The 16,935-nt window shown below is 42.8% G+C and overlaps 1 protein-coding gene across 1 annotated transcript in view; it reads left to right on the plus strand.

Moving 5' to 3' along the window:
- gabrg3 (gamma-aminobutyric acid type A receptor gamma3 subunit) overlaps positions 1–16,935 on the plus strand; it is a 42,287-nt gene that overhangs the window by 11,957 nt on the left and 13,395 nt on the right. The window contains exons 3-4 of the mRNA XM_022751407.1: positions 2,482–2,549; positions 15,363–15,583. Coding sequence (XP_022607128.1) covers positions 2,482–2,549; positions 15,363–15,583 — 289 coding nt within the window. The remainder of the gene's footprint in view (positions 1–2,481; positions 2,550–15,362; positions 15,584–16,935) is intronic.

Here is a 16,935-nt window from a genome sequence, read left to right on the forward strand (position 1 = left end):
GACCTTATTATAAGCAGAGAAATTTTGGGGAGTGACCTGATGAAAACCTTTTGAGATTCTTGTGGCCATTATTGATCTCCATTAATTAAGGCACGGCTTGCACCAGCAGGCTGTCTGCATATGAAACCCCCCCCCCACCCCCCCGAGGTCAGAAGAGGAGAGGCGTGGGAAGCAGAGCGGCGGTGTGTTGAGGGCCAACCAGCAGGGTTGATTGTCTCCAATTAATTTCTTGTCATGGTGGCTGCTCTTCAGGTCAAAGAAGATCTTGCTGCTGGAGCTATCGTTGCTACTTGACAGCTTACACACACATGAGTTGTTAACTCACTCGTAGCAGTGTGGTTGAAGTGTTTGCAGCCCTCTTCCATCCGGTGGTGATGTGGTATGAAACGGCCACTGATTAGGGCAGGATTTACAGAGATGTACAAATGAGTTATCATAAAACGTCGTGGAATGATTTCATCGGATCTCTGAAGCTGTTTTTCCTTGTTTTATTCCCAGTGGCTTCGACAGTAGATCTATTCATTTTGCTCACCAGGTGTTGTGTGGTTATGAATACGGGGCTTTTGAAAAGCTGCCTCAGCGGGGACTCTGCACAAGTGTTCTCCAGTGTGCCATCTGTCAGCACGTGAACTGAACGCCAGAATAGACACTGTCAGGTGGGAAAAAAAAAATTCTCGCTGTGGATTTAATTGGCTGAGACGCAAAACACTCCAAAGACAGGTAATGTAAAATGATGGAGGAGCTCTTTGCTATGCTAATGTGAACGCTCATGGCAGCAGTATGTCACACCTGTCTCGTAGCCGGATTCAAAATTCAAGCTTTAGAGAGAGAGAGTTTGGGGGAAGCCAGAGGTGTCCCAGCACGAGAGAAGCTGTCTGAACTGGGAGGAAGAATTACACTCAACAACATTTATTCTCACAACCTGTATGTGTTGATGTGGTGATGCAGACTGTGGCACACCTCTCTCCTTTATATATATATATATATATATATACACATCTCCCACAAACAGGAGGATGAGGATTCACACACTGAACTGATTTCATGACATTAAACCCCCTAAAATACATTAGATCCCTGTTTAGTCTTAAAGCTGCACTAATAATTGATATTATTATTATATTAATTACATTTTAAAGAATGACTACACGTGATGTTTAAGATGTGACCCACAGCGACCAGCCGGTCAACACAGTGCAGCATTCAGCAGCTGAGCAGCCAGATGTTTGCCTCAGGAGTTCGAGCTGTTTAACTTATAATAGTAATAATTTATTAATGAGGGCAGGTACGACTTGATATTTATAGATTATTAGATCGGCACTAATCAATATCTTTACAACAACAAAGTGAAAGTGGGTCACTCATGAACCCATAGAGAATCATCACCTCAATTCAAACTGAGTGACAAGGAAACATGTTGAGTTACCAAAAGAATATTTACAAAAGTTTAAATAATATAGGGAAATAAAAGGAAATAATCATAAATGAATTAGAAGAAGAAGAAATGTCAGTTAAATTCACTATAAACTGATTGTAACAGATTCTGTCTGGTTCAGGTCCCAACACTGGGATGATTGTCCATTAATTTGAATATAATTTTAAATTCCTTATTTATTCCTTTTAAGTTGTTAAAGATGTTCAACATCAAGACGACACCAGTCCCAGTTCCTGTCTGAGTGAAACCTGATGGATCAGTGGTGAAATAATATTCATATTAAGTTCTCATTAAATTTCTTGATACCATTGGATTAATATCGTAACTAGACTAGACAACACACTACAGCTCATCGTTCTTTAGCCTGTTAGCTCCTCACTAGCTGAACTGATGCTGCAGCTGAGAAACTAAAACTAAAGGCCTCAGTGTTTTTAACGTAGAGAATTATCTCCTGCCTTCAGATTATGCAGAAAAGACTGGATCTGGAGGAAGCGCTGTGTTACCACCACAGCGCTTCATCTTGGTCCAATCAGGGATAGAGGCGCTGCCGGTTTATCAGTTAATTGCATTCATGTAGCGTCCCAGGTGGAGCTCAGTTCATGATTGGCTGGCTGGATAAGAAAACCAGCAGGGAGAGGAGGGATTAAGAGCCAGCGGATTGCTCCGAGCCTCGTCTGATGCTCCTCCACACGGAGTCGTCAGCAACATCTTTTCATCTGACATTAAGTTGTAACAGCGTGTCGTGTTGTGGTGTTTCCTGCCGCCCGGCGCCCGGCGCGTTAGTGAAAGTGAAATTGCTGCATTGGAGAGAACGCTTTCACGACCGCTGTTTGTGTGATGAAGACTAATGTGTGATCAAGATTAACAACTACAACTCCCCGAGGACTGCTTCCCTCAGCAGCTCCTCGCTCCTCAAAGGGCTCTGTACAATAAAGTGCCATTGATCCAGCTTCACTTTGTCTCTTTGATTTTAACAAACAGCAGGTATGAAACGTCTTGATCGGTAATTATTTTTGCTCTTTTTTTTTTTCTTTTCCCCCCCACAGTCAAACCAACCGTCATAGACGTCGACATATTTGTGAACAGCATCGGACCAGTGTCATCCATAAACATGGTGAGTCCCTCCGTTCGCTCCTGATATGTTCAAGTGTATTTACACAGTATTTTGTGTTCCTGTAAGTTTGCGAGTTCAGCGTGAGCAACCATCCTGGGAGCAGAGCTGCGGCGCGGTGAGAGGCTCTCAGACGTCCACAGGTCCACGCTCCTCCACTCTCACACTTGCTGCATCGAGTGCATCAGTGTGTTCACAAGTGCAGCGACGTGCAGAGCACTCTAAGTACCTGGACGGTTCGTGGAGTGTGAAACGCTGGGCACTTCTCACCTTCAACCGTCGCCATCTTGGCTTCGTAGCAGCTTATTTTCAAACTTGTGAGAATGGCGACTTAGGAAGGAGGACACGTCGTCTGCACCGATGGCGGCTTACTTTCCATGTCCGCACAGGACAGCATCAGGACGTTCGTTCTCACGTCAAGCGAGCAAAGCAGCCGACAGGCCGGCGACAGATGTGTCCACATGTTGCAATGGGCGAGAGCCGGTGAGAACACAACAGCAGCGTTTGATTTGGGAGAACACCACACACACACACACACACACAGTGTACACAGTGTACTACATGTGAGTGTACTGACTGAAGTGTCCGACCTGAGACGCAGCACAGAAGAGCATCACTCACTAAATGACTTTGGGATTTAATCAGAACCAAATGCATGATGGGAATGTTCATGTAACATACAGTGTAATGTTAATATAAACACTGAGTCGACGCTTTCAGATTATTACAGCAACAATCCCAGCAAGTCTGTGCTGAGCTCAGCAGCATCTGATATCCAGCACTTGTAGACGGTCTGTGTGTTTTCTCATTCATGTTCCTGCTGGTGGAGACTGTTGATGATGAGGACAATAACTGACGAGCTGCGTCCCGATCCAGAGGCCGCTGAAGGCCGAACCCGAACGAGACGGTCTGACCCACGGAGGATTTACACTTTTAACTCTTTTGTTTGTAAATAAAAACTTGCAGTTTTAAGGCCCTTGGTTTTAACAGCCGTTGAACTGAGCTGCAACCCAACACACACACACACACACACACACACACACACTTAAAAGTGTAATCTTCAGGCTCTATGCTGGTGTTGTAGGTCGGTCCATGAAGGATCCACCTGCAGGGAAAGAAGGACGCATTCCTCAGCCCCTTTTTAAATGGAACAGCCGAATCGTGCCGCTGTGCCGCACCTGACGGATACGACCCCGAACCGCGACTCGCCTGATGTCAAGTGTGTTAAACAGACTGAATAGATTCTCCTTTTTCAGTGACACATATCTGCTCGCTGTGATTCCCGCTCCCGAGCATTCATTCAATCCAGTTGCATTAACGGAACAAGGTGAAATAACATTTAGTTTAAATTACCTGCTGTGGAAGTAAACTCGGTGCAGATTATGTACAATACAGCACCGTGGGTCCTACGATGGGACTTATAATCACCATGGCTACGGCTGGGATTTAAAAAGTCTTTACTTCGCTGCCACTATTTTCTCTTTATTTCTTTCTTCTTCTTTTGTTTTTACAAAGAAGAATTTGCTCAGTGTGTGAAAAAGGGAAGATTGTTAGTCTAGGAGGCAGTTTATCATTGTCTGATCTGTTATTAGAATATTTTAGCGTCATGTGTTCGTGTGTTTCCTTCAGTTGGTTGGTTCGACTCAAATTGAGTCTCATATTTATTTTCTGCCCATATTTATTTTCTATTTCTCGCTCACGTGCCACATGTGAGTAACAGCTGTCTGAACTCCACCTGCTCACTGTGGCTACAAGCTGTTTGAATCTGAAATTGTTTAAAGGATCCCGTGACGTGTGATCGCCTTCTGTTTAGCTCTTATTGTTTTTTATTGATTTCATATCGTTTTTTTTCTGTCTCTCTTTACATGTGATCTTCCTCCGTGTTTGCACCGTGCAGCACCTTGTACCTCAGGTTTCAGCAGGTGCTTTATAAACAAAGTTAACTTACTTACTAGCGCCGGCGGGCAAAAGGTTGTCTCCCAGAGGCGTGATTTCATCCTCCTTTTTAAAAAAAAAAATGACAGCTCACAAAACTTTATGAGCCTGTAGCAAGACAGGCTTTAACCAAGTGGCTGAGGGGAGGAAAGGAAGGGGAGAGGGCGATCAGAGAGGGATAAGAGAGGCCGCGGTGGATATAGACATGGAAGGGAAAGCACAGAGATTGGAGAGGCGGGTGAGAGGCCGGAGATTTTATGATACCTGCAGTTGAGTGTATGTGAAGAATCGTCAAAACGAGGGAGAGTTCTGGGTTTTTGAGGATTCAGAGCGTATCGATGGTCGAGAGAGAGAGAGAGAGAGAGAGAGAGAGAGAGAGAGATTTATAGTCCTGTTGAAAGAACTGCAGAGACGTTTTCTTGGACAGCGCACTTCGTACTTCTGGCCTCATAATAATTGTCTGCACACGGTAATGTCTCCAGAGGACCATCAGACATATTGTAGGACAAACACAACAAGCAGTGAATCAAGGACCTTCTGTTTCCCGCCTCTCTGTCTACTTCCCTGCTCCGCTTCTACACCAGAAACCCTGATGATTCGCCATGAGCAGGTTGACCACGCCCACCTCATAATTGGCTCAGAATACGCTCGAGACTTCGATGTCGCCTGAATGTGAAAACTGGGACTTCGGCTAAATTTCATAGTTTTGCCATGAAACAGGAAGTTGCTGTAACTCAAAATACACATTCTTCGATCAGTCTCACACTGAGGACGTCTGCATGCTGATATGAAGTCAGAGTCGCAGCGCCACCTACTGAAAACAGGAAGTATCCCTTGAGTGACAATCATCATTTGATTACCTCGACCTTTTCATCGTCCTGACCCGTGAGCACGGTGTCAACGCTGCTTAATATTATAATTATGATTTTAACTGTGTTGAAAACCAGGACATTTTAGTGATTTACTTGTGATATTTGTCAGGACTTCAAACTGGGACGTCTGGTTAACGTATGTTTGTATCAACTCAAAGGTGCCGTGCCAGAACACACAGGTGTTCCCTGTTATTCTGGATTATTTAATCTTAGTTTGCCCACACTTACATTTACGACGCCACCTCGAGTCAAACACGTCTCTAATCCTCGTGTTAGAGATAAAACAGCAACGTCCCTGTGTGTTTTCAGTCCTGTCACTAACCTCGGGTGGGACGCTGTAGCGAAGCAACGTCTCAGACTTTATCATGGCATTTCTGAAATATTCATCATACACGAGAGCCTGTTGTTACTGCATTTTTCCTGCATTTTCAGTGCTACTATAGCACCCTCTCTTTTCTGTGTGACAAGCTAATTTTAAACCCTATTGTCAAAGAAGAATTCATATACAGTCATATCAGTTGTCAAACTTGTATTGTTTCTAATTACAATGCAGTGTAGCTATAATTCAGGGTGTCATGGCTTCTCCAAGAGACAGACGGTAATTAATTTCCCTCTCTTTAGAGGAAATGAGGCCATTTTCACATCAAAAAGTACAATGAAAGAAAAAAAAAAAGACATTCTCCACACACATGGAGAAATTTTAATTTAAAAATCCAAAAGAAAAGAATTTATTAATGTTCATTAGACAGCTGAAGTATTGTACCAGCAGGACATAAAGTTGGGACTGCCTACGTACAATGCGTGAATGGTTTGAGGGGAGTGGCTGCTGCTTCATTCGTACTGAATCACTGATATTTCTAATGGTCTTTGGCCTGATTGGCTAAAACAGGAAGTGAACTAGCCGTCCCAACAATTGATCTTTCCTTCTGTGTAATCTGTCCAGCATGTTCTGGGTCTTTACCACAGTCTTCAGTTGGATGAGCTTTGACTATCTGCATCAGGAGTTGTCTAAAAGGCTTCGTAATAAGTTGCTGGAACATCGGCCGGATGTCTGAGCTCGTCACTCACAGAGCTCGTTAACATTTGCTGTCGATAAATAAAGTAAGTAAACTGAGTTTTCTCCCTCTCGTGGTCGTGTGAGTTCGATCAAGTGATCACATATCCTCAAGGAATCAACAGAGAAGCAAATAAAGTAATCTTAGAAAGAATTTTACTCTCCTTACTGCAGTTACTTCATTACTACTCACATCTACGACTGAGGCGAGAAGTTTCCAACATTTTACACTCAATTTTCTTGACGGGTTTGAACGCACCATCTGCGTACTTACAGTGCGCTCATGATAGCAAGTGTGAGTGTGGGAGTGCGCACGTGGGATGGGATGTATGTGAGAAGTTCATATCTTAGTACAGTGCAGCCAACAGTGTATGATGCACGTTTTTCGGTTGGATACTGTAAAAATCTAGCTAACTCGGCTAACGTCGACAAGTTCAGTATTTGTTTCATATTGTCTTTGTGTATTCTTCCAGTCCATCTTTGCCTCTCTCTCCAGAAGGCGTAGTGACGGTGAAGCCCACCGTGATCGGCCCATTCAGAAGAAACAATAAGCAGAGCTATGTTTTAATGAGCAGTTAACATTGTGGGGCAGCATCTTTGTAATTATAAAGAAGCTATTTTTATACTTGTGGGTCACACGGTGTCCAAGGCAACCTCGGATAATCCGGGAATTCCTGCCAGAAACAGAACCAGAGCCGGTGCCAGTGAGGTCCGTCCTCTCAGACACTGGATGCCCAGAGAAACGCAGGATCCATGCCAGTTCATTTCCCGCTGCATAAGTGAACTGCTGGCGGGGGCTAATGCAACATCCTCGGTACTGTGCTTTTCTTTAGCTCCCAGCACAATATTAATTTTTAATGTCCCTGCAATGTGCAGCCCACTGTCATTGTTTGGCTCTCACCTGCTGTGATTTCAAACGGCCGTGATCATTTTATTTTATTTTTTTATTCCTATCATAAAAACCTTCCTTCAGTACGTTTGGTCAGCTGGTTCAGCTTAGCTACTGGATGCCTCAGTTACAGGCAGAACAAGTGTGTTTCCACTTCATCAGTCAGAGTGGTGCATCTCATTTTTTTTTTTTTCATTTTTTTCTGGCTGGAAGATTTGGGTAATGAAGTCATCAGCATGAGGATCATATAACGAGGCTCTTGGTAACGCCACAAACAGAACAGATCTCAGTGGAGTGTTAATGTGCTGCCAGTGTGGCTCAATCAGTAATGAACTAAAATATCTTTCCTGTTTTACCTGTGTGAGGATACCTGCGTGGCCGCGTCAGCACCTCGTCCGCACGCCACTGGATTTCATTTGGAGCGGCTTTGTAACTGTTGTGATTCCTATCGAGACCTGAGAGACGAGCGGACGCGCCGTGCTCCCGCCGCTCTGCCACCTACCATCAAAGCCCTCAGAGGCAGATACTGAAGTGACTGCAAGAAAAGAACAATTCACAGAACAGAACAGAGTTTGATTCAGCAGTTATCAAATAATTGGATGTAGGGCCACAACACCGTACGTCCTGATGTACTGTTCACATATTTTTTACATAAAATCTTTATTTTCAACTTTTGTGTCACCTGCATCGTCGCTACGGACGTATAAAATATATGTAAAGTACAGACATCCTGCTCTTTATTGGACCAGCTACCTCATATCCAACCAGCTGGATGTGAGGCTTGGATGTGATCTCTTGCCAGCGAGAATCCATCTCCAAGCTGTTGGCTTGTGGCTGAACCACGGTGGTTCGGGCCAATCGCCGTCCTAGGAGGGAGGAACTGCTGGAGGCCACGGGGGCGTGTCTTAGGTGTGACGGCAGCAAGACGCATACAGCTGTAGCATCAGAACTGGAGAGTATTTCCTCATCGAGAGAAGAGCACTGAAGGCTTTCCCTCAAAGGAAAAGATGCTTTCACTCTTCATCTCGACTGGCTTCGGCAAAACTGTGATTTACCAACTGGCTCCTGCAGAGTCTGATTGGTTGGAGTTAGCCTGTGATAAGAAAAAGTATCTGTCCTTCTCCAAACTGTTCCCAACCAAGCCTTCCCAGATGGCGTGTGACAAACCATCTGGTGCGTCAGGTTACTCAGAATTTAAACTGATTGCTAAGTTCACAAGCAAATAAATCTTGCAATATCTCCACAAGCATCACGTTCACGTTGTCGTGCTGTATATTCTAGTGCTCGCTGAATGTGCTGGGAGAGTTTAGCTCATTGCAGGTATATCCATACTGACACACTCAGCTGCAGGTAACTAGAAATTGCGGTATAGGAAATGCCAAATACATGGTTGAGGTCGTGTATGTTTCACGTGTCTCCGTTACATTAAGACAAGTTTATCTCACAGCTGAAAACATCTCACTCAGGACTCATCTGTGTCACAGTTCCTGTTTCAATTTCCAGTTTCTGGATGTGCGTGTGCGCATTAACAATGCTCTCAGTCACATCAACACGTTACCGGACTGAAATTTGACGGAGCAGAATCATGAAAGTGCCAGTTAAAGTGACATTGAGGAAGGATTGCATGTATTTCATTGCAGATAGTTGCAGCACTTCCATCAATCTTTAATTTCTCCTTGACAAACTGAAATACCAGCAAATGTTTCAACAGGAGTGCTGCTGGTTCCCTGCTGTATAGATTGTAGAACATCATCTGCGGGGAACACGTTCAGAAATTTGGATTTGGATTTTTTCTCTCCCTCCCCAACATCTCGGCCGTTACTGAAGCTAGAAAAGCCAGAGCGATGTGCAGCCACTGTGATAGGCTGAAGCATATGTTCAGAGTAACGACAGTTTGGAGTTTATTTATTTAAAAACAAGGGACAGTACATATTAATGAACATATACATGTAAATATGCCAGATTATAGCCAAGCGGCTAATTTCCACCTGCAGTCCCTTTGGCAGGTTGATGTTCACAAGGTAAAATAGTGTTGGAGAAAACAAACAATGTTGGAAAGTTCTGTCGGGGGTGGATTAAATTAATTGGAGGGTAAAACATGAATAATACACGGCAGTAACGAGTGTGTCATGTGTAACATTAAGCTACCTCGAGGGCAGTGGAGCGTGTTGCTAACAATTCTAACCTCCGTCCCTTTATTTTCTATACCCACTTATTCTCTGTGGGGTCGCAGGGGGCTGGAGCCTTTCCCAGCATGCACTGGGTGAGACGGAGGGTACACCCCTGTGGGTGTTTTACAGTTTGCCAGTTCACCTGACCTTAATGTTGTGAGTCTGTCGGAGGAAACGAACGCTGATTTGTTTTAAAGGGGAAGGTTAGAATTTAAATGAACCATATGCATATAAGAGCTGTGAAAGTTGTTTCATACAAATATATAAAAATGAAAGTGAAAGAAGATCACTGCTAATTATAAACCTGGGTGTTTTTATGCATCGCAGCATATTGAATCAAAGTGGGTCCTAACACAGTGTATCTGAGCAGCAGGTCACACCAGGTGGATGATAAAGTTTGTCTCGTTCCATGCGACCTTTAGCTGCCACTAATGAGGACACGAGGAGAGACGTCAAATCAGAAAAAGGGAACATGACAACATGTCTCAAAGCACAGGACGCATAGAACATGTACTGTACGTCTTTTTTGCTGCATAATGTTTAGGTGCCAACTTCTCTCTGCAGAGCTGGAGCTGCATGCTTTACCCTGGTTAGTGCAGTGACCAGTATTAACATTAATATATACACATTTTCAGCAGGAAAATGTTTATTTGACGAGGATGTTCAATGACTTTTTCATGTCTGACTCATCAGTCCGAATAAAAAAGGATAATTTCTACTTTGAGCAGCAGTAAACAGGGAGAAAAACAAGCGTTTGATAATAGAATAATGGGAGAAGAGGAAGACTCTTTATTGGTGTAAACACAATCAGCTCTTCTCTGTTCTCTGGAAAAAAAAAAAAAGCTGGAGAGCTAAAAAAATAGAGATGTTATTTAAGTCCTTGAACTCACCGTCATCTCAGACATAAATGTGTCCAGAGAATCCAGTGAAAAGATTGTGCATGGACACAAGAAAAATCTAGATTTGAAGTTAAAAGGTAACCACTGTCTTGTTCATCAACCCAGTATAAAGCACTGGGATGTAGTTACTCTACCTTTTTATAGACACAGAACTCCAGGCAGGGGGACGTTAGAAGAGGGAACATTAGTAATGGGATGTTGTTTTGCCTGAGTCCTTGCACTCCAAATGTGTTGATCCATCCTACACAGATCAGGCAACACAGTGTGGACCGAGGTTCATCCATAAAATTCTTTGCATCTCAAAATGATCATTAATGTCTTATTTGCATGAAGGGGCAGAAAGGTCAGTGGAATATGCCTCACAGAAATGACTAGCTGCACCAACCCGGGCGTCACAGAGCAGCGGTGTCATCATGGTGAGGGGGCTTCTGACAGTCTATTCCACACCGAGCCATTAGTCAGCCCGGTCTCAGCACCTGATTTGTATTCTGGTCGTTTTTAAACATTGGGTAAACTGTGTCAGAGTAATTCCAGAGTCGACATTAAGCCATGTGCAGATTTTCAATAATGAGTGGTATTCCCATTTGTCTACATGATTTAAAAATTGACGGGGAATTTTTTTTTTTTTTTCCATTTTCCAAAAGTGAATCCGTTCAGCTCGACCTATCTGAGCGTCTTTTAGGCCGGACAGAATGATTAATGACGGAATTAAATATTTCATTTCGTCTCATGTCTGTATCTATAGAGAGTAAACACACACTGGATCACAGAGGGTGGCGGAAGAAGTTTTGTGTTGACAGTAAAATGAGAAAAACCTGCTGTGAAATGGAACTGCAAGTTTCAGCCCAAGTGAAACAAGAACTTCCAGGTTCTGGTTGCGAAGTAAGAAAGCCTCATTCACAATCTGATAACTACTAATTCAGATCTGGAACGGAGTCAGTATGACATGGTGCTCGCTTCATATGTTTAAAGGCGCTTCTATATTAATACTGTGAAAGTATCAAAGCCTCAGTCCACAGAGAAATGCACACAGCCTGTATTCAGAAACTGAGCCTTAAAACCAGCCGTCAGGACTTCTGGAACTTTGTGATGTCACAACAAAGCAGTCACTGCTCTGCTAACTACACTAACCATTCTAATAAGATGCTAACTGCGCTAACGGTTCTGCTAGTCTCTGGTTCTGGTCTCAGACTCCTCCTCTGAGTCTGGGTCTGACTGAGGCTCAAACATGTGGCTGAGTCTCTCTGATGTTTCCTCCTCTCACCATCTTCATACTCTCTGCTCTTTCACCTGTCCACCTGGAGCCAGCAGGTGGTGGGCGGGGCACAAGTCCTGATCCAGATTTCTCAGTGAGGAAGTAAGAGTAGCTGAGCTTCCAGCCCCCGTTTTCTTTCTTTTTTTGAAAGAAAAAGAAAAACCATGTTAAACAAAATATGAATCACTGCAGAGGGTTTTTACAGAGTTTAAAACACGTCTGGAGAGGAACTTTAAATGGAGCTAAGGGGCCAGGCCCAAACCACGAAGAAACAACTCCAGACCGAAAACACACAACATTTTGGAGACGTGCTTGTATAGTTGTATGTCTCAGTCTTCTACCACTAAAACGAGCCTCACTTTAACAATACAGGTGGTATTTCCATGCAGCACCTGTCAGATGTGCAAGTCTCAGAGGAAAAAATGTTCTACACTCCAGTTATATCACGTGGGGTCCATTTCTACCGAACAGCAGTATCTTTGATTTGACTGTGAGTGCATACCGTACCTCTGGATCAGCAGCCTTAATATAGAAGCTCCTCTGAGGCATTTCAGGTGAAAGACCCATTTTCTTCACAGCGAAGTCTGCTGGAGTGGCTCAGAGCAGCTGGAAGCAGCGGGGGAGGGGGAGTTAGGTCGATATTCTTTCAGAATAGTTAAAATCATTATGTTATGAAATTAACAAGAGATCACAAAGCTAGAAATTTAGGTGTGTTTGTTATTTGTGATTTTACCTCTCACCCTGCATCTGCAACTCACTATTTCTAAATGTGATTGCTGCAGCTCTATTTATTTGATTTGCAGCACTTCTCCTCCACTGGTCATTAAATCCTACATTATGTTCAGTTTTTTTTTCAAATCCACTGAGCTCCACACAATTAAAGGTCATGAGCACCCAGTGGTTCTCTTGATTATAGACTTCATTCTAATTGGTGAGTTATTCAAACTGGTGCAGAGACTGGGTAAAAAGGTCAAATGCATTTCAGGCGGTGGCAGCCAGCGGTACGAAAAGATGTGGGTTGGGGGAGGAGGGCAGACTATTATTAATTTCATTATACTCTACATCTTCATGTGTATTGTTGCTAAAGAGGACCCTAAGAAACCCAGCTGCATCTGCGGCCCACTGAGCTTGCACAGCAGCACCACTGTCAGGAAAGTTAGATTAGAAACTGGGGGCTAGTCATTCTTATTTGCGTAATTTTTTTAATTTGTTGACGCAAAATAGGCGTTGTTTACATAGTGGCGTATATAACTAGCTATAAGTAGCTACATATGTTCTTATACACAATTAATGGAGCAGTTATTTCCCTCATTAAATTGCATCTAGTGTGCAATTAATGTGAAGCAGCAGTCAGTGGTTCTTTTAATCACAACCCTGGTACACGTCTAAAACAAATTAAAGAGCTGCAGATGTTTTACAGAGTAACTCACTGCTGTGTGAAAATGCCCAATTAGCCTGTTTTCACTAATAATCTATTATAAAGTCTACTCTTCTCAACAGGATCATCATTTTAGGTATGAGTTCATATAAGCAGCTACTGTAACTGTCAGGCTACAGGGCAACACACTGTATGACGCACTGTCTTCCTATGTCACAGCAGGAAGGGCTGCATGCGTCTGCATCAAGGAGCCTTACAACAAACCCCCCGGACGTATGTGGAGGATGTACATTTACTCATGGGAAATGGTGTGACCAACATCGATCGACTTCTCACTGTTTTTCACACCTCAAGGTGCTAAAATCACCACGAGTACCAGTAACTAACACAATCCGAGGGTAAACCACCTGTATGTGGTGAGTCCCAGTCAACAAAACAAGCAAAACAGCCTGAATATGACAAAGAGGAATATGTGTTTGGTTTCAGACCTTGAGAAATAGACACCGGCAGGTCAACTCTACAACAGCAGTCTACTGGATCGTCTCATTCTGACCTGAATGAATGAGATAATAATGCCTTTCTAACAACAGGCGAAGTGGGATCTTGAAACCAGCTTTGGTTTTGCAGATAATCTGTCAGGCGAGGATTTGACGTGGGTAAACTATACAGTATTTCTCATGTGTATTTAACAGAGTAGTTTAGGAAATATCCTGATTTGCTTTCCTGCCAAGAGTTAGATAAGAGAATGGAAATGACCATCTGTTTGGAAAGTATCTATAGGAGGAGCCAACAGCCAGTTAGCTTAGCCTAGCATAAACATTGGAAGTGAAAGACAGCTAGCGTGGCTCCATGCAGAGGTGACAGAATTAGCCTAGCAGCACCACTAAAGCTCGAGAATTATGTCTCGGTTGAAGTGTGAGAACCATGGATGGATAACTGAACTGAGTTTGCCTTCAGATTTCTATGTGACAATAGAAACCGCAGCAGCAGGACGTGTGAGCGGCGTGACGGCTGGTCCCATGTCAGTACTTTTATGTTAATAAAAAACACACTGTTGATCCGTGGATCTGTCAGTCCCTCCACCTCTTTGTCGTCGGTTGAAAACTACTGAATTGATCGTTAACCCTAATGACCGATGATCCTCTGACTTTTCAATGAGCACCATCATGGAAAGTAGCAAATATTAGCACGCTAACACGTTAAACTAAAATGGTGAACATGGTAAACAGCACAACTACAACCTCAGTGTCATGGTTTGGCGTGATGGACAATTTATGTTTGAACACATTTTGGATTCTTGTGGTTGGACCTTTGTTTCATTTCCTGTTTTATTTTGTATTACTTCCCTTCCCCTGTGTCTTGTGGTTATTTTACTTCCTGTCTTTGTGTCGTTTCCCTCCTTTGTGATTGTCTGCCCCGCCCTAATGTGTTTCACCTGTGTTCAGTCACCTTTGCCTCCCTTCTGTCTCTTTAGTCTCTGTGCTCCTACTTGTCTTTGTCAGTTCGTCCTGTTCGTTTCCCTGTGTTTAGATTTTCTGTTTTACTTCAGTTTGAGTGTCCTTGCTTCACCTTGTGTTCCTGTATTTGGACTTTGGTTTCCAGGCCTGGAATCTTTTCTGTATAAATCACCTTTTTTTTCATGCTCTCTTGGATTGTCTGGCACACAGAGCCACCAGCCTGGCTGTGATCTGCAAGTCTTGTCATGTTTACAGACGATTCAGTAAATGTCAGATACAGCAGGCAGAAAAAAAAAACAAGACAGGACGAGATCATTGATTTTACATTATGAAATTGTAACATAATCTCAAAATGGAAATTTAATTGATGAATGTCTAAAATTTACTGTCTAATATCACGTGTGCGCTGCTCAGACATGTTACTGTCCAGTCAGTAATCTGACTCTCTGCATATTCTCCATGGCTGCAATGCAACTCTGCATGCACATTAACCTGGTCATATTTTTTAAAACCTAGTAGATTATTTTTGGTTCGTTTATCATTTCTGTCAACAAAATGGAGTTGGTGCTGAGGTGCCGACAGGAGCTTAAGGCACATGCTCTGCAGCCGTGGAGAGTTGGCTGGCAGCACAGTGGTGAGTGGAGCCCATCACTGAGAGGTGCCAGGTGAGGTCTGTGCTCGACACACGGGCCAGACAACAAGTAAAATGATAAATGCTCTCGATGGTGAGAGTGATGAATGAGAGATGGTATATTCGCTGTCATTTCAAAAGAAAATCAAATGCTCTTGAGTAGTAGTTCTCTCTTTTTTCAGAACAGCATTAGTGACACCATTAGAAATGAAATTGCACCAAACGATCCTGCACTATATATCCACTCACATGTCTTCTGGTTTTTCTCTTGTCAGGAATACCAAATCGACATCATCTTCGCCCAGACGTGGACAGACAGCCGTCTCAGATACAACAGCACAATGAAAATACTGACTTTGAACAGCAATATGGTCGGACTTATTTGGCTACCAGACACCATCTTCAGAAACTCCAAGAAGGCCGATTCCCACTGGATTACGATGCCCAACCAGCTGCTCCGGATATGGAATGATGGGAAGATACTTTACACCCTGAGGTAAACACAGAAATCAAAACAGATGTGCATTTACCGCCTTATTTATACGTTTTAAAACCAGTTCTTGTGCCTGCTCCACCAGTCTTTCAGCAGCCGCATTTCTGATGCAGTTTTGTGCAAAATAGAAGCAATTTTTTTTTTAGAGAAGTCCACAAAACACAACTGTGATGGTCCGTGTTTCATTAAGTGATGTTATGCCATTAAACTGAGTCTTTTTCATCTGATGATAACAGTCCAATTAAACATGGCGGCGGATTTCCAGCATTGGGACGGTTGCATCAATCGCAATAACTGATTTTTGTGAGATAACAGTCTGCCATGTTTTTGGATGCCGTGTGGCTACTAATGTCATGTCATGTGACTTAAATATGGAAAAAGAGGAACCACCTCATGAGTGTATTAATGTTTTTGTTTCCATGACGTTTGTGTAGTTAACATTAAGTAGGTTAATGGAAACGCAGCTAGTGAAAAGACCAGCAGAAGAATCGATGCGGTTTCAGCTGTGGGTCAAATACAACAAGCAACTTAGAGAAAACTTTTGGGCTTTGGGAAATTATAACGAGAGTTTTTCACAATTTTCTTGCATTTTTATTGACAAAACAGTTAATTTGAGTAATCTGGAAAATAATGAGGAAGTTAATCAAAAGTGAAAATAGTCATCAGTTGCAGCTGTAGTTCAAAGTGCCCAGGTCTTTGCAAAGTGATTGATCATACAAAAGTAATTAATGTGCATGTGATAGACATTTCACACGTTAAAAATAATTATATAAAATCATACAATTGGTGAAACTGGCTGATAACAATTTATTATTAGCTGTCTCTCGCCTGTACTTACTCCATCAGCACCTTGTCGTGTGACCGAGGGATTACTACTGGAAACATTTGTGCGAACGTGGTCTGAAGTATCTCTGAGTTTCTCACACTCTCACTGCAGAATCAGTTTTTATAAAGAGCAGTTTACCTGTGGGAAATTAGATATGCACCACATACATATACGCAGCATTTATACACCTGGCCTCAGGTCTGTTTGTTCAGCCCCATAAATTAGAGAACAATGATGTGGATAGGTTTTTGAGTCGCATCCAAATTAGTTGTTTAGACGTACTGTAGAAATATCAGCCAGAATAATGAGGTATACTTCAAACACAATCCAGATAGCATAATGTGTGTGTGAGCTGCGGCAGTCACACAGAGTGTCTAACCCTTTTGTATAGTCTTTACGTTTCCTATATTCTATTTTTATATCTCGTGTTTTATATCACAGTGACGGAGTAAATCCAGACACGTCGTAGAAAACAAAAGATCAAGTTAAAAACAGTGATTTATATTTCAATATACACATTTCTAGTCTT

Source organism: Seriola dumerili, unplaced genomic scaffold (assembly GCF_002260705.1).
Source record: "Seriola dumerili isolate Sdu_G_001 unplaced genomic scaffold, Sdu_1.0 BDQW01000155.1, whole genome shotgun sequence".
Taxonomy (NCBI): domain Eukaryota; kingdom Metazoa; phylum Chordata; class Actinopteri; order Carangiformes; family Carangidae; genus Seriola; species Seriola dumerili.